We start from the raw sequence: 18886 nt of genomic DNA on the forward strand, positions 1-18886 counted from the left end.
TCGTAGTGTTTCCTAAAATCGAGGTAGACCGTTTTTAATCCTTAGGTCTACTTTAAACTACGACCTCAGATCGCCCGGAAATTATTTTTTTCTTTCATTTTTGTTATTTTATCTTTTTTGGGGTTTCAGCGTACTATGAATTTTTCACATTTTACCATTTTCAAAGGCCTCAGCACTGGCATATAATAGTGCCATAGAAATTTGTTTTTGAATCTTTGACGAAAAAAATTGCTTACAATTATAAAAGTATTACAGTTATTAAATTTATTTTATATACTTTTATTCTGCCAGTATATATTACAAAGTATTTATGTACATGCATATGATTATTTGTAATTATCAATACACATATGTTTTTATTTTTATTTTTACCGTTAATAATTGTTTATTGTATTATTTCATTTCATTTTTTATACCTTCTTATTAACTATACACAAATATTATACGTACCCTATATGAAATAAATGCCTTAGCATTTATAAGGCACTTTCAAATCTACATACTTTTATAATTGCTTTCCTAATATATGAATTATAATTTCAATCTTAATGACTCCAATATTTATATATATAATTTGGTTTTAAATTATTGTCACAGAAAAGAAAAATATATTTAATATATTTCTTTTAATAATCAATATGGAAGCCAATTAAAAAATGAGTAATTCAAATTAGTCTCCTAATTTAATATTTTTAGCATTTTCGAAATATTTTTTAAAATTACGTGCCTTTACTTTCTATAAATGCTATGTTTAAGTGAAATACATTTATTAATATACGATTTGGTATTTTTTGAGCTCTAATTGCACCATAATAGTTGTTTTCTATCAGAAAAATTTGGCTGAATTTTTTATGAATAAAAAAATTGTTTTTTTAATCAACGCCCATCAATTGCTGGCGTTCGATAAATGATAATTAATATCTTTAAATGCTACAATATATATCGCTATGGTTTTAACGTACAATTGCACGATTTTTTTTAAATAAAATAAAATATTTTACATGATAACAAGTACACGTTTTCGGATTTACAAATTACTATAGAGATAATTTTTTAACAGAAATTGTTTTACTAAACACAGTAGATTTATGAATGTACAAATATGGACGTTCATAATTCATTTGGTTTGCAAATGACTTGTATATGCAAATTTCGATCATAAACAAATGTAAATTTTAAAAGAAGTTTGTGAAAAAACTAATAGTTTTGTTTTTAACTACTATTTATCGAATCTCACTCTCTTCTGTCACAACTATGTATTAAGATATTGTTATCGTGCTTTCTTGTAATAATTGCTGAGCAAAATCTACAGCATTATCATTATCTGTCTCTGCTTCATATGTTCCGTTGGAGATATCGACTATATCCTTGGTATCTATTTGTCAATCATTGTACATGCCATCAACCAAGAAATCCATTCGACGATAATGTCGCGTAGACCAGCAATCGCGGAAACGGCGATAAGTGGTAATCACAACTCCAATTGCCAAGGGTATTGTGAAGAGAACTGTCATAATGGGTACTATGTAATCTCGGCTGCTGTAATAGCTGAACCCATTGTTTAATTCTTGTGACGGTTGCACATTCGGTGGCACAATGGGTTCGTTCGCCACTGGCAGTTTTGAGCTGGATGCAACCATCTCCTTTATAACGTTCGTCTCTCCTGGTAAAATTGGGAAATCACCAAGTCCAAATGTGATAATTGGTTTCTTTGGCTTGGGTGTGGTGGTGGTGGTAGTAGTAGTAGTAGTGGTGGTGGTGGTGGTGGTGGTCGTAGTTGTAGTTGTAGTACTGGATGCGGTAGTACCTTTGGTTGATGTGGTAGATTGTGTTGGTTTCGTACCATATTTTATTTCCGTTGTTTTATTTGATGCTTGCGCGTTATCTTCATTTTTGACACCCGGTTTTGCAATTGTTGTTTTTATCTTGTCTTTTAGACTTGTTACATCTGTTGCATTCACCGTAATTACACCAAGGTTAGTGCTTTCGTTGTGAATATTAGTTGTACTGGAACTTTGAGAACTGTTTTCGATATTTTCCGAGTTATTAGTTGCCACAAAATTACCGTTTTTTACTAACGCCTCCGTCTTATTGTTAATTCGATCTATAGATACATTTGCACTTTTCGTGTTGTTTTCCGTTCCTGTTGGTGTTACATTACGATTTTTATGTACGTTGGCATTGCTTCCCGTTGTATTTAATAATTGTGACAAAGACTCTGTGTTATTTTTTGCCAGAGTATTATTTGGCAATGCATTTTGCACTGATGACGTTGCTATGCCGATATTTTCACCATTTGCCAAAATCAGACAATGCAAAATTTGCAGACAACCAAGTAATAACAAAATCGTTCCCTTTTCCATTCTACGGCACTTCACTCGATAATGTATTTGCCAAACATTAAATATTTTCACAATTTTTTATAAATTTTCTTGCAACTATAAATTCAAAATTTCTCTTTTTTGAATATTTGGATGCATAAATATTTATCAAATTTAGAGATTTTTTGCTCAGCTGTTTTATGTATAAGATACACAGAGTTGCTTTTATATGCAACAAACGAATATAGAAGTACTAACAGTAGGGTGATCTTGTTTATGTTAAATTTATTAGGAACAAAATATTTCGTCTTAAACTTTTATCTATAAATATTTAACATACCTACACAAAATGTAAAAAATACGTTATATATAATAAGAAAACACTTTAAATTTATAAAAACCACATTTATGAAGCTTAATGTGAAATTGAATAATCGTCTTTGCATACATGTATGTATGTTTAAGTGTTATTGAGCCAGAGGATTACTTTCTGTGAGAGGCCACACCTTTTTCCTATGGCTCCTCTGCAGCAGTAAATATAACTATGTCAGTTTTATTTAGGTTAATGACGAGACCATTTCCAGTCGCCAAATGATTTACGACGCTGAGATAGACTGGCGTTAACTCGTCCCAGTACTCAAGAACTTTGTTTTGACAATGAGTGCTACATCATCTGCATAAGCAATCACCCGACAGCCACGATCCTTAAGTTTTTTTAGCAAGTCTTTTAACAAGGGAGGCTTAACCATCATGCGATCTTTGTCGCTTGAGCGTTCTTTTAGTAGCAGTCGCTTCCGGTCGTACCCTGTCATTTTCGTATTCAGTATTCTCTTGGTCTACTCGGGTGTGTTAGCATGCTCCGCAAATACTTAACGGTATCTGCGTAAGATATCAGATAATGGTAATGCGATCTTTGTCGTTTGACAATAATTATTGCTTGTGACCAAAGCGCTCCACGATTTTTGCTGCCAAGAGGCGATTTGCCTTTTGCTTCCTAGCTGATTTTGTCTTGCTTCTGCCCGTTGTAGAATCCCTCATTAGTCTAGCAGAGTTGCTTTTGTTAGTGCTAACGATACCGCCTTGTAAGAAGACTCCCTCCACGCTTGATGGCAGATTTGCGCCGAAATCTTCCGATCTATTGTTCGTAGGAGAGCCTAAGGCCGATCTTATTATAACTGGCGTAGCGGTCCTTTCACTGCTTTTAGTTGGCGAATGTTTCATCGCCCAAAGACCCGTGACAGGTCTGGGCGTCATTTTCGACCTCCCTTTACTTCTCACGTCATCGTTTGTGTTATTTTTGTTGTTTATCCATGTTGATTTGCATATTCTTTAAATTTTTATAAATCGAAATTAGATTCTGCTCAACTAGAGCTCCCTAACCTCTTTATACCCTGAACTGGGAATAATAAGTCTGCCACGAAGTTTGTAACACCCAGAAGGAGACGTCGGAGACCCTATAAAATATATATGTAAATGATCAGCATGATGAGCAGAGTGGACTTAGCCATGTCCGTCCATCTGTATACAGACAGTGTATACGCGAATTAGGTACACAGTTTTTGAGATATCGTTCAGAAATTTATCACATGTCCACTATAGTATATAACTGAACGATCGGACTCAAGTGCTTACCCGGAAAACTTGTTTATTTGACAAGATATCTTCATGAAATTTGGCACGGATTTACCTTACCAAAGAATATCCAACCAGTTACAAGATGCGTACGAACCACACTCAAAGACAAAGCAATGGGGAAGGTATTCGCCAATATACCTATGTTTTATTGGATGGCAGTAATGTGCTACCACAGCAATGGGTGAAGTCCACTCGTAGTGTTTCTTATGTATATACCTATATAGAGCGCCATAGTGTAGCAAGCGATGACCATAATAGAAGATTATCTCTTCCAATACAAAGAATAAGGCCAGATCGAAAACAATTTGTTGTATCGATGGTAATTCGCGGATATTCAGAGTGTTTGGATATTTATAAACAAAATGATAGAGTCCATAAGCCAGCGGTATAGCCACATATGTTTGATTGAAGAGCACTACGCGTAGAGACTGAGAGGACATATGAAAGTTAATTATTTATGTGGATATAAAATCTGTTTTACATAGTACACACAAGTGCATATATGCCGTTACATAAACGCTGATATAAGTATATAAATTGTGAACTTGCCGGTAGTAAACGCTTTGTGTCCACAGGATCATCTTTACCCGTCTGCAACTTTTATTTACGTAAAAAATGTCGGTTTTTGGTAAAGTCCATCAAAGTTAAAATGGTCGCCAATTAATAATATTATATATATTAAAAGTACTTTGCCATATACCCATAATCTTTCAGGATCGTCTAAAAATTGAATCCACTTCTCCTGACAGAAAGACACAAAGTTTAATCCATTCCATTCTCTCGAAAAGAGCACAATTGGGTTGGTAACAATTTAATATAGAGGGCTCTCCAGCCGAGATTATTGCCAGGCGATAAAATATGGAATTTCTTGTGTTCGCTATCCACCCTCTCTGGTTGTTTGTATGGTAGATATTTCGATGCATTTCGCATTGTTGACATGTGCATCCACACAAAATGACAAACACAATATTGTTGATCATTCAATTAAATACTTATATGCAAAAATCTGTGTGCATATGTATGTGCTTTGTTTTGAAATTTTATAAATAAATTCGCCGGCTATTTTAGTTACCTAATGAATTGTTTGTGTGTACCCTACGATAAGTGTTTATGTGAAAATTACATTGAATACTTGTATGTTCTGAAGACATAAGAGATTTAGGGTATAATATTTGTAGAAAAATTTGAAGTTCCAAGGTGTCCTGATCTCATTTTAAAGAATAATTCGACATTTTTTCAGACGTTGTGGAAAAAAGTCTAAAAATTATCGATAAATTAGACCCTTTATTATATATTTATTTAAATCCCATCAAATTTCTAATTTAAAATTGACATTAAATTTTTAAGGTCAAAATACATAATATATTCACGTTATACTCGAGATATTAAATAGCATATATGCTGGAAAGTTGTATGTGAAAAATAGTAATTGTCCGATTTTGCTAATTTTGAAACTTAGTTTTTAAGGAAAAACGTTAACTTCGGTTGCACCGAAGCTACTATAATACCCTTCACAAATACAAAATATTCGTTACAAGTACTCGATTCCAAACGTATACTATAGTTATTCGATCTGAACAATTTCTTTGGAGATTGTAATATTGCCTTAGACAATAACAGATGACAAATTTCGTGAAAATAGCTCAACAAATGAAAGGGTTTTCAATGCAAAAACTTGATTCCGATCGTTGAGTTTGTGCGGAAGCTATTTGCTATAGTCATCCGATCTGAACAATTTCATGTCGGAGATTGCATTACTGTCTTAGGTTATAATTCGTGCCAAATTTCGTTAAGATATTTCGTCAAATGACAAAATGTAAGCACTTGGTTCCGATATCGGCGGTTTCCACAACTGAGCAGCTTCTTGAGGAGAAAAGGCCGTTTGCAAAATTTTACATCGATATCTCAAAACTGAAGGACTAGTTTGCGTATATACAAACAGACGGATACACAGACGAACGTGTATAAATCGACTCAGCTCGTCCCGCTGATCATTTAGATATATGTTTTATAAGGTCTCTGACAATTCCTTCTGGGTGTTAAAGACATCGTGGCCAACCAAGACCAACAGGGTATATGTTCATGGTATAATTAGACCAAAGTTTAATGAATAAATATATTTCCTTCTGTATAATTTGTTGTTGATCAATGATTCAGCAAAATATGCTGCTATATAGCAAAATATAGTTTATATAATAAAATGTATTAATTTTATATACATATCATCTGATCAAATTTGACACGGACTGACAAAAAAAACTAAATTTTCACATATTTTAATACAAATCTACAAATCGCCTTCAAAGTAGGCACCTTTTGAGCCAATTCAAGCATGACAATGCTTTTCATACATTTGTTATAAGCCTCGACTGGGATGGCCTTCGGTGTTTTCAGCGAATTTTTATTTATTTTTGGTTTCATTCCATTTTTAGAACGCCATTCATGAATCCATGTCTCGTTACCAGTAATGACGTGAGAGAGGAATGAGATACGTAGTGAAGAATCTCTTTTGCGACCTCTACTCGTCGTCATTTTTGCTTTATATCCAAAATATGTTGAGTCGATCCATAAAAGATGTGGAGAACCTCTGCTGTCTCTCTGATGCCAACATGACGATTTTCAAACACTGTTTCTTTAATTTTTTCAATGCTCTTGTGATTGTATTGTAGATAGACGAGTCGAGAAAGACAAGTTTTCGTTGACTTCACGATCTTCTCTGAATGCTTTCTGCCATTCATATACTTGTGTTCATGATAAAGTATACTCCCCTAAACACTTTTGCAACACTTCCCGTAGCCGTGATTCTATAAGAAACATATGGAGATCAAATTTCACACGACCCTAAAAAAAGGGTGGTACCCATCTATCAAAATTTTTTATCGATTCGGTTTGCCCACGCATTTAAATGGACTAGTATGGGTCAAATTTTCTATTTCGCCATTTATTACTGAGATTTTGCAAATGTAGTCTAGACAATATACTGGTACTATCTGATAAGATATATTCGTATTTTGGAACTAAAATAACCATCTCTAAACTCTCAAATTTGATAAAAAAATATGAGATCTTATGGCAGCTCAAGCCTACTTTCCAATTAAAATCAAATTACAGGAGTTAAATCTCATAGTAAAAACAACAATAAAGAAGTGTTATTAATTATCTTATTTTTTAATTTAGCTACATATATTTGTATATATAATATATACAATCATATCACATAAATTTATAGAATGCAACTTATGTAAAACTATAAATATTGTTGAATAGGCATAATTACATACATACATACAATAGACGTACATATAAAGCGAATTCAATACAATTTAAAATATATTGACTTGATATTTCAATAAGTTTAAGTTGGATGATATTCTATTTGGTTGATGAATCTGGAAAAGCCTCGCGTGGCGGCACAAAACTCAACATCATGATGTGACGTGTATAGGACTTGGTAGCCCTAAATAAAATATCAGTGCCATGTAGGCGATCCAAAACGCCCAGCACGCCAAAACAATTGTTGAATCTGTTATGCAGAAGAAAAATTAATTTTAGCCGATTAATTCTTATAAACACTGTGCTATGTTGAGCTTACTTTAAGTGATGGAAGTCGTGTGCCTCCGGACTGGGAAAGAAAGGCAGATGATAACCGGAATGTGCGTTAAGTGTCGACAAAATAGCTAGAGCGAACCACATCCAAGCCGTAGCTACGTGTGTGTTCATTAGGAATACGCCAAGGAATGGTGGCAACAGATTGCTGAAGACATGCTCTATTGGGTGGCAATAAATTGCAGTCACCGCTATTGGTGCTGTCCATTCGTGATGCTGTTTGTGTATGAATTTGTAAATATGTTTGCTATGTAATAGCCGATGTGAATAATAAAAGCCCAGCTCCTCCATTAGAATGCATACGGTCAGCTCTACGCAGACCCAGTGGAATGTAGGTAATTCACGTATCGAGTTGGGACCACGTAGCGTCATTAGTTTATAGCTGAGGAAAGCGAATGGAATGCCGACAAATACTTGATTGCTAATTACCCGCCATATAACCTGATGATGATAAAGTTTAAGAAGATAAATTAAGGCACTAGTGACAAACGGTATATATACACGTATATAACTTTGTATGGTTGCTCATATTATTTACCTTCATTAAACGTTCCCTCTCAACCGGTTCATTCGTGCCTGGCTGAATTTTGTATTTGCGCAGGAATGCTGGGCGATTAGTCATGTCCATGAAAGTGTAAATGCCACCAACAAACCAATAGACTATCATGGAGAATATGGTGCTACCGAAGACCCAAAGGATCATGGGATCATCACCTGAAACACATACAAACAAATGGATGTACAATATATTGTACTGTAATACTGATTTTGGAATATATTTTATATGCACGTATTTTTACATATGTATGTGAGTATGCGTAATTCTGCTTATATTTACTAAGTTCTAAATTAATTGATGTTAAGTGAAATTTAATTATAAATACATAGTTGGAAATTTTTAAAAATTGCAGACATACATATCTATTCATACATCACCAGTTCAGTGGTTTTGGCGAACCCAAGATTTTAATCGAAATGAGTAAAACGTTACAATTAGCATACATCAGCAAAATAATTTAATGATATAAGTAATTAAAAGAACCGGTTAATGCTATATCTATTAAAAATTTATCTATTAATCACGGCCCATAATTTCGAAAAAATCTTTAGTTAGAAGAGACAGTAAACTTTAAATGCAGTAAAACTCCGTAAGTTTCATAATATTAATGATTATTCAAATTAAACAAAATATTTTTTATATTTACGGCTTCTTCTCAGCATTATTATTTTAATGATTAGTGAAATAGGATAATAACCACGCCCATTCCCAATATAACGGTTACGTTCAAAACTCTAAATAATCTCGACAGCGTTATTACCCCACAGTTAAATTGATACGGAAGGGATTTATACCGCCGGTGTCAAAAATGAACAATGAGCAAGGCTCACCCTTCGGTTTCAAGGTATGCCGTCTTAAGTATAAATTTATCAAAATTTAATCATAACTTTTTAAGCCCTCAAATACCGATTTTATGGTTCCCGGTGCCTATAGCTTCATGTTTATCGAAAATAACGGTCAATCAGTGAGATATATTATTGAAATTCGGATAGAGTTTTTTCTGATATTAAAGAACCCTTTAGTCAAAAATTGGTAAAATCGGATCAATAGCACTTTCAGTCCCCATTTACTTCATATAGTGATTTCGAACTTTAAATTGACTTTAAACGGTTTAAGATATTAGGAAAGCACTTAATTATACCCTGAACAAGGTATGCTGACAAAGTTTGTAACACACAGAAGGAAACGTCGGAGACCTATAAAATGTATATATAAATGATCAGCGTGACGAGCTGACTTGGTTTCGCCATATTCGTTTGTCTGTCTGTATATACGCGAACTAAGCACTTGTCCGAACCATCGATATCGAACCACTATAGCATATAGCTACCAGAAAAACTGGACGTTTGGAATCCATTTCTTGTATGGAAAACTCTTTTATCTGATATGATTACTCCACAGATTTTGACATGGATTATTACTGAAAGCATTACTACAATATCTGAATAAATTTTTAGCTTATCTTAGCACTTTCTGATTTGTTATCTATTTTATGCCAGTTGCTCGTTCTTTTCGCTGCTATTTTAGTGTCAAAGAACTGATAGCTATCTTTATTTTGTTAAATTTTAGCAACTTCCAATAACAGAGGAATATATTTTGTTCTTGAGCGACTAATGATCTTTGCTTGATATTGTAGGTAATTTGTTTAGTTGATCTAACAAAAAAATGCATAGGTCAATATTCTTACTATTTAATAATTAATAGACACGTAGGATTTAAAATAAAAAAATAACGACAATTTTAATATAAATTCAGCATTTTTTATTTAAAATATTTATTTCGTATATCACAAAGAACTCCATAATGTTTACCAAAATATGTATGTATGTATAATATAAAATGTAGTCTACATTTTGGCGCTAAGATGTATTAATATAGGGACTTTAGGAGAAAGGGCAAGCAAGCACGAATTACTTACTGACTGAGCTCAAGTTTTTATATAAGCATTGTTCATATGTATGTACTATGTCATAAATGAGAAGCTTAAATTGGTGTCTTTGAGAGTTTGTCTCATCTATGTAGCACATATTATATATGTATGTACATATGTACATATATATAATATGTACAGTTTAATAAAAGTCGAGCTTCTTTGTTGCAATGCGTATAAATGTACTCGAGCTACTCACACAAATATATTAATAAAAGTTCAGTGTATATGTATTAATGTATGTAGACACATATAGGTATATAATGGACATTCATTTAGGTAGTTCTCACCATTTAATTGAATCTGACAAGTGATATATTTCACAGACGTTTAACATTTAGCAAAAACAAATTTTTGCGAATGAGCATTTTTGTGTGTAAATAAACAAATTATTAGGCGGGAGAGCGATACCGGGTTACAACGTTGATTAAGCATGCAAACAAAAGTAATTGACACACACATAATGATTGTGTAAACACTTGTTGATTCTACAGAGAATGCATACATATGTATGTATTTATATGTATGAGTATTAATAGATAAATTGTGTTTATATATAAATAAATATAGTAATTAGAAAGTACAATACTTGCACGTATTGCTTACAAAAATTACGAAATTATCATGCTAACGGTATCACATGCATACAAGAAATAAGAAAATATTGCAGATGCCGCAATAATTTGAATTTAAGTGAAAAGCCTTCAGAACTAATTATGACTAAGAAAATTTAAAAATACATACATATGTACGATATGTGCAATAATACACACGTGAGTACACAAAAGGCGTTCGTTCTGATATTTTCAAAAGCTTTTAGTATTTATTTATGTTTTGTTTACATTTTTCTTAGCGACATAAACACAATTAAAACAAGAATGCCCGTGACCATCGCAATTACGCGTATCTAAGGAGATTAGATTACAAACATACATATATTTACATACAAATTATGTTCATAGGTATTCATACATAACTACACTTATCTAACTATTGTATATATTTATATTTATATAGTGAACTTGGAGTAAACGAATTTTGGTCAGAAAGTGTTAACAACGAGGGAGACTGCAATTATACTATAATACCTCAACCATCTGACTAACAAATTTAAGCCAGACAGGTCTATTTAAACTGCCTGCGCAAATCGAATCGACAAGAAGAGTTCCCAGATTGGAACAACGTTTTTTTATGTTCGTGCGTAGTTTGATCTGGCGCTTTTTACTATGGAACAATCAAAAAAAAAAAAAATAACATCGAGTTTCCTGGAAATTTTGTGTCTCCAATGAAAATGTCGCAGAAGTGTTTTGAGAAGCCTACTTTATCACGAAAACAAGTATTTGAGTGGCCGAAAGCATTCAGTGAAGATCATGAAGTCATAGAAAACTTGTCTCATCCGAGTCGTCAATCCATCTCTCTTTATTACCAAATGACGATAACATCGAAAATGTTAAAGAAAAAGTGTTTGGATATTGTTGTGTTGGCATCAGAGATATATCAGAAGATCTCTTATGGATCGACTCAACACATATTGGATATTGTTTTGGTAATGCTAGATGCTCGTTATTTGCAAAAATGATGTCGAGTATAGGTCTCATAAGAGATACTTGCCAACGTAACTGAGAATCCTACATTTATCAAACGCATCATTAAGGGTGACAAGACTTGGGTTTATTAAATTGACATGTCGAATATGTCCAGCAACCTAGCGAATCCAAAAGGTGATCGCAGCCAAGGCTTATAACAAGCGTATGAAAAATTGGATTAAGCACTGCCATTTTTTGGTTTTGGAGCCTACTATGACGGTGATAATAAAGATGTGTATTAAAATACGTGAAACATTTTATCAGATTAAAAACAATTTTTAGTGTTTGTTGAATTGTGTATGAAAAAAAAATGTTTGTAATAGCACTGATTTAAAAAAAAAAATCAAAGTTATGTACAAAATCCAGAAAATTTTTTAATTATACAGAGGTCACTGTACCTAGTTTTTTACTGGGTTTAGATTTTGAACATTAAACAAATAACTAAGACTCGTATCATATATTTATTATGATATTTATGATAAATATATCAACAAAGGAAGTGTAAAGAACACCTTTCATAAAATATTATTTTGATAAAGAAATACATACATATATTACAACATACCATACATACATATATACTTATACTATAGAAAGTGTTTTTGCGCCTATTAGAATTCTCCAAATATATCATATATTAAATTTCTATTGAGTAGGGGTCTTAAATTATAGAAACATCTTTTTCAATAGTGATCGTACCTTCATAAAAATTTTCAAACCTCTGTGTTTAATTATAAAATATCATAAAAGTTCATTAGCCGTTCATAAAATATGGATTAAATCTTCTAGGTATTTCCATTTGTATAGTAAAGTAAGACAGGTATCTTTATAGACTCTAATAAATTATTACAACACTGTTTAATTATAATTATTAACCGGTAGCACATTTTTGATAAGTGTTCATACAGGTTATTTATGGGCCTATAGTTTTTATTTCATAAAGAAATAAAATTTAAAGTTTTGTGCGAGGTATACTCGTATGTAATATTATATCGTGTTATCTTGAAATTGTTTATATTACGAACTTTACAAAAATAAATACGGGCGTTTACAAAAATACAAACGTATATAGATATGTTTGAATGCATATATATACATATATATATATATATATATATATGTAGGTCACTTTGTTTAACTATATTGTTGTTATATAGTACATACATACATTCAAAACATCTGACGCTATGATAATAAAAATTAAAGCTTCTGCGCAATTAATAAGCCAAACAGTAGGCTTAGTAGTCGTTGATTTTAAGTGCATTTTATGTATATAAGAGAGATAAAGCCTTTATATTGCTAGCTATTATATATTTTTAGTAGTTTATAAATCATGAGCTATAAAATACGAGGGTAGCTGTTGGAATATGAAAAACTAGACATAAATGGTTTTTAGGGGTTACAATAATCGAAACTATTTGGTACTTCTGTCGAAAAATTAAAATCAAAAATTAATAATTAATTTTTTTTATTATTTCACTATGGCCAGCCCTGTTTTTAGCTTCGGCCAGCTTATAGCTTCAACTTTTTAAATTCTAACTGTTTTTACTAAGTGCTTGATGTTTTAAAATGTTTAAATATTTCTGTATGTACCTATGAGTAGCAAGACGTAGTGTGGACTATTTTGATAGATAACACGGATTAGCGTTTACGACCCGATCATCTACTGCATTAGGCGATAACTATTAATAATAAATATACACACGTCATAAATCACTAGTATTGACTATTACACAATATACTTAAAATTTCACTTAAAAACCCGATTCGAAATGCTTATTTAGCTTCTAATCATTAACTTTGAAACAAAACTAAGCTTACTGCGGTCAAAAAGTCAAAAAATAATGGAGGAGACTACGAACTTTTATCAGCGATAAACGGATGAGTGATACACATACGTAGTACATACTTACGTGCGTGGATTTAAATACACACATATACCCTCATATTTGCACAAACAATTATCACCGCTTAAATACGATTAGGTTAAATTTTTTTACTTTCCTTGTGCACTTACCTGTTTTATCGATAAATTTATCCCATTGCGCTTGCCAGAAATCACCCGATGCACCCCAGAAGCTTTGCAAATGCCTGAGTAGAAACATATCCAAGTAGTAAAACTTCTCCATTATCAATGATATTATAAACGATAATGTATAACAAAAAGAAAACAAAATTTTTTTCAACCGAAAAGGTGCAGATATCGTATATATGAGTATCTATGCCAAGGCTTCCAGTTTAAAACTAAACCAAGCTGAACTTGAAACGAAAGTCGGAACTGTAATGCTAGGTAGTTAGTAAATACATATGGACATGTGTATGCACATATGTAATTACAGAAACGAAAATGGAAAATCACTAATGAACAAGAAAAAATGCACTATACGTAATGGAAAAATGTAAATGAATACTCGGAGAACCGAAATTCCGGACGGTCGTTAAAAGAATGTCAACTGTTGCCTGTGTTGTGATGGTAGAATGTACATAGCAGTTGGAATTGACGGACAGAATGGGACTCAATGGGCTGTGCAATGATCTTTGCGCTCCTAACGAGGTCTAAATCAAAACAAAGCGATCGAGAGATTTTACTCTCACCAATTAGCACACACACAGATATACGAAATTGTATCTACGAGTTTGCAGAGATGTAAATAGTGAGTCGCTCTCTCGCTCTATACTGGAAAATTATTGATATGTATTGGTTGACGTCCAATTGCGACTTATACTTTTGTAATACAACCTGAACGTGCTTATGGTACAATACAAATATGTATGTAGCCCTTAACTTTACATATACAATCATATTATTTGACTGCCCTGTTAGGAAAAGTTCACCACATTTCTAATACTTTCTGTGTTTTACAACAAACTCCGAATGGAATTTGCCTTGCTTCATGCGAGTCGTCCATCCACCTCTGTTAATTACTTAATGACGATAACATCGAAAAAGTTAAAGAAACAGTACTTGAAAATCGTCGGGTTGGCACCAGAATTATAGAAGAGGATCTCTACTCTTCTTATGGATCCAATCAATACATTTTGGTTAATATTTTGGGTGTTAAGAGCGTCCATGCTAGACTCATACCACTAGATTCTTCGAGATCAATGCGATTCCGAATATTACCTACGCCGTAACATTCTCGTGTTAGGCTTATTAGAAGCCTAATTTTAATGTGATCTCATCTGATTGTACCTCAATGCTTCTAACTGCTAGTCCAGCAATTTTCGGCAGGGTGTCTTCCGTTGTATGGACCTAATTGTTTACATGACAAAGCCATTACTGGTTTATGCTTGATTATACATTCTTAAGGCAACAGAAAAACCTTTCATGTTTGACACCTTCCGTCGTATTGTATCATTAGACACATTTCTTAAGTCACTAATGCCACACTTCTCAGTCTTCACTAGTTTTTTTCTCCTCTCATTCAGTATGTTAATTCGAAACTAGAATATTTCGAAAATTCGTTTATGCTTTATACTTTCTCTTGGCCATTTACAGTTTTGTAAGAGATGTAAAAATAATATCGTTTCTTCTATATAAGGTATATATGTAACTGTAGGTTTTTCAGAGAATGAGAGAGCGAGCAAGCTTAGGTATTATATACATACATATTTATCGTATATATGTAAGCATATACTATACGTAATGGTGCAAATTGTAAACAATATTGGCGCAACGTCAAAAGTAAACAATCGGTCAAGTGCGGTTTGATAAAATATGTCCATATACATACATACATATACGGATTAAATGCTAGTACATGTGTATGGATGTAGAGAAAGGAACCTGTATACTTAAACCAATCTATGTGAATGTATATCGTAAAAAGTGAAAAGAAGACCTAAGAAGAAAGTAGTGACAAATTTACATAAATGTAAATGCACGTGTGTATGTACATATGTTTGTATATACACACCTACATACATACATATGTACATATGTACATATGTGTATACTTTTAGTTGTTTTTGTTTCGTATAAACAGAAAATAAACTTATATATCTACATATAGGAATACATACATATGTATGTACATTGCTTATGAATGTTGTGTGAATCAGGTGGAAGGTAAAGCGGTCATTAGCATTTCATTGACTAGTGAAATACAGGAAAATTCTTTAATTTCATTTGGATTTTAATGCGTGTACATATGTAGGTAGGTAGAGTGGCTGTCTGACGACGCTTTTAGGCCTTTAGAAGGCCCATTGTCAAACCATTGGAAATAAAATCCCTTCACTCTATTGTCGCCTCTTTAAACCACTCCTTGCATCTGATAAAGTACAAAAAGTTTTATATATGCAGCCTACGAAACATCGTTAAGAAATCCTCGACCGATAGTTGCGATTGTTTTTCTATTCAAAGCTTCGCTTTCGCATAGAAGATGTTTTGTAGTCTTCTTTTCTTATACATCCTGACAGCTTCTATGGTGTTCCTAGTCTGTTGGCATGTCTGCCAATTACTGGTTTATCGTGAAATAGGATGATAGATTCACTAAGAGATCAAGGCATTCCTTTACTATCTTTGACGAAACCTTAAGAGACTTAAGTGATTTCAAACCCGCTTGGCTATATATATATGTGTATAAATATATTCCTTGTTGTAAGCACCCTCCTTGTCAGAACAAGAAGGCTTTCTTTATTTGCTGTAATCTACGCTTCAAAGTCACTGCTGTTGTCTGGTCCACGGAAGGCGATTTTGGTATCTAAAATTGCTGAAAATACACCACCTCCTACTTGATATTAAGCTGCGTAACGTTAAAGCAGAATCAAAAGAATTGAGGTTAATAAATTTAAATAAGATTTTCAGTACCTTATGTACCTGTATAAGTGTATTTAGCCATCAGAGTTATTGGTTCAAACACAGGCATATTTGGATAAGCCATAGATATATTTTGACGTTTTTGAAGTTAATTTCTTAAGAGTTTCTGAATTTTCTATATTTTTCAAACCACGGACTGTCAGTCACTTATAGAGAGATTCCTTTTGATTGCAAGGCCGATATTGATATCGATTTGGGACCAAAAAATGAAGTAGCATTTCATATTGAAGTCAAAAGTAAGGGTCGAGGATTGATGCCATACAAACTAACCGATAAAAATCCAGGTCTTGTATGGAAACTTTTGGATTGGAGTTGAAGGGTATTATAGCTTCGGTGCAACAAAAGTTTACGTTTTTTCTTGGTTTTAATTGTGTATTGGTGTTAATGCAGGCATCCAGTTTTTTTCACAGTTTATCTAGCTTTCTTTCTTTAGCCGATATATTTTTATTCCAACTTTTTCATAGTCCGGTAATGGGACGACTATTATACTCCACTGACATTTGAGTATCATTTCTGTAAAACTTACTGCTGTTTTCATTCAGCTATAGTACGAAGGGGTTTTCATGATGTCGTTTGAAGTTCGATACGGTCTCCGAAATAAGATAGGTTTTAAAGAGAAGCTTTTTCTGAACTTTCTGATGTTTGTAATTAACATGGTTTGCTTCTGGTAGTGCGCGCCTCGAATCACTAGAAAATGGAATCCCAAAAAGAAATACCTACGGGTCTTAGTCTTCAAATCTTTTGAGCGGAATCGCTGAAACTATTTCATTATATCCTAACATACCTAAACTGTGGCAAAAATATAAAATTTATATTTAATGCCACCAAATTAATTATAGAACAATTAAAAGTGATCAGAAATGAAAATGACTTAAGTAGAAGATGCTTAAGCAAAACCGAAATCATGAAAGTATCTATCTATCTTAGTGTCAAAGGGATTTGAACATGAGAATATGTATGTACATATGTATATCGAGATGCGTAATACGTACCAAGTAAGGACGTTCCGAAACACAATGAATACTGCTAGTGCACAGGTTATAATGAAAATGACACTGTGTAAAGATGACAACCAGCGTCGTTTTTTAGGTTCCATTGGTGGGGCATAACCAATAGCTGATAACGGTGATGGAGGTGGGGTGTAATCCGAATCATCACCAGCAAGCAAAGCGATGCTATCGCCATGAGCATCAAAATCAACACGCTCCAAATACTTTTCTGTTTTCTCACTATGCGATGTTGTTCCACCGGCATTACCAGCTCCCTTATCGTTAACATTGCTTCCACCATAACCATATCCACTAGCTGGAGTCGGCTGTGCAGCATTGGTTTCCGTAACTGTTTTTATATTATTCATTGAATTAGCATTGCTTGCGTGTGATGAATTTGTTGTTGTTGTAGTGGCATTAATTGAAGTTTTCAAATCGGAGGCCATATTTAAACTTAATTTATTAAGTATGCCTATAGCTGGTTAAATTTACTACAGACAGGTAATTGTAGCGATTGTTTTTTTTTCTTTTAAATAAAATAAACGATTTTTTTTAAATTATTTAACTTTTTTAATTTTTTGTAGTTAGTTTTTTCATACTAGTTCGCAGACGTTACTACATTTGTATGTATGTATGTTTGTATATCTAAATTAAGTAAACTAATCACCATTTTTATGTCAAATCGATAATTTCGGAATATATGTAGTATAATAAAAAAATCGATTGTTAACCGTGAAAATTGGTTATATTATCCAACTGGTACCGCTGTTGATAAGTATCACTTTCATTTAATTTCGTTACTTTTTCTTAATACGAATTAATATTAATTCTATTCATTTTTTATATATATTATATTTACCAAATTATTATTTTATGATAACTAAATAAATGTACTGCAAATGTTTGTCTGTGTTGTTAACAAAGGACACGAATTGCTCACATCAAAACAAAAACAACATGCTCGTCGAAATCCTTTGTTTACATTTTGTTGGCTTGACGACGAATGGTTTAGAAAGCTTTCCCTGAATTTATACTAACTTTATTACAGAGGAGCAAATTAGTGCAACTTTCACATAAAAGTTCTTATATTCTTACAAGTAGTATATGAAAAAAATAATAAAATATAAAAGTGAATTATATACTTCAACTCTTGCTCTAAATATTTTCATTATCAATAACAAATTAATGCAAACAATTGCTTTTAATTTATATGCATCAATCATATACTCCGGTCTTCATTCATATATACATACGAATATCTGTGTCCTTCATGGCATTTTATTCCCACTGTTCTTCTGCAAAAGCTTAAATTTGGCCATGCCAGAAAATTTTCAAAAATTTCAGGAAGGCAAAATAAACTTTGCTTCTAGACGGCATCACCATTTTCACATGCAACCATGTACGCAATCACTAGTTTCTCTCTTTCGCACATGCTTTGTTT

The 18886-nt window shown here is 32.8% G+C and overlaps 2 protein-coding genes and 1 pseudogene across 2 annotated transcripts; all 3 read right to left on the reverse strand.

The window, feature by feature from the left end:
* Window positions 1–263: 263 nt before the first annotated feature.
* Window positions 264–2514, reverse strand: LOC106623647 (probable serine/threonine-protein kinase nek3). Its single transcript, XM_014243241.3, has one exon. It carries the CDS (start codon window positions 2361–2363, stop codon window positions 1383–1385), a length of 981 nt encoding a protein of 326 aa, XP_014098716.3. The 5' UTR covers window positions 2364–2514; the 3' UTR covers window positions 264–1382.
* A 1307-nt stretch (window positions 2515–3821) lies between these two features.
* Window positions 3822–4767, reverse strand: LOC106623639 (fatty acid hydroxylase domain-containing protein 2-like; annotated as a pseudogene).
* Window positions 4768–7103: 2336 nt separating this feature from the next.
* Window positions 7104–17956, reverse strand: LOC106623649 (fatty acid hydroxylase domain-containing protein 2). Its single transcript, XM_070110220.1, has 5 exons — window positions 17449–17956; window positions 13655–13728; window positions 8101–8276; window positions 7549–8003; window positions 7104–7479 (listed from the first exon to the last, which is right to left on the reverse strand). Exons 1-5 carry the CDS (start codon window positions 17889–17891, stop codon window positions 7329–7331), a joined length of 1299 nt encoding a protein of 432 aa, XP_069966321.1. The 5' UTR covers window positions 17892–17956; the 3' UTR covers window positions 7104–7328.
* Between the last annotated feature and the right edge of the window lie 930 nt (window positions 17957–18886).

This window comes from Bactrocera oleae, chromosome 5 (assembly GCF_042242935.1).
Source record: "Bactrocera oleae isolate idBacOlea1 chromosome 5, idBacOlea1, whole genome shotgun sequence".
Classification (NCBI taxonomy): domain Eukaryota; kingdom Metazoa; phylum Arthropoda; class Insecta; order Diptera; family Tephritidae; genus Bactrocera; species Bactrocera oleae.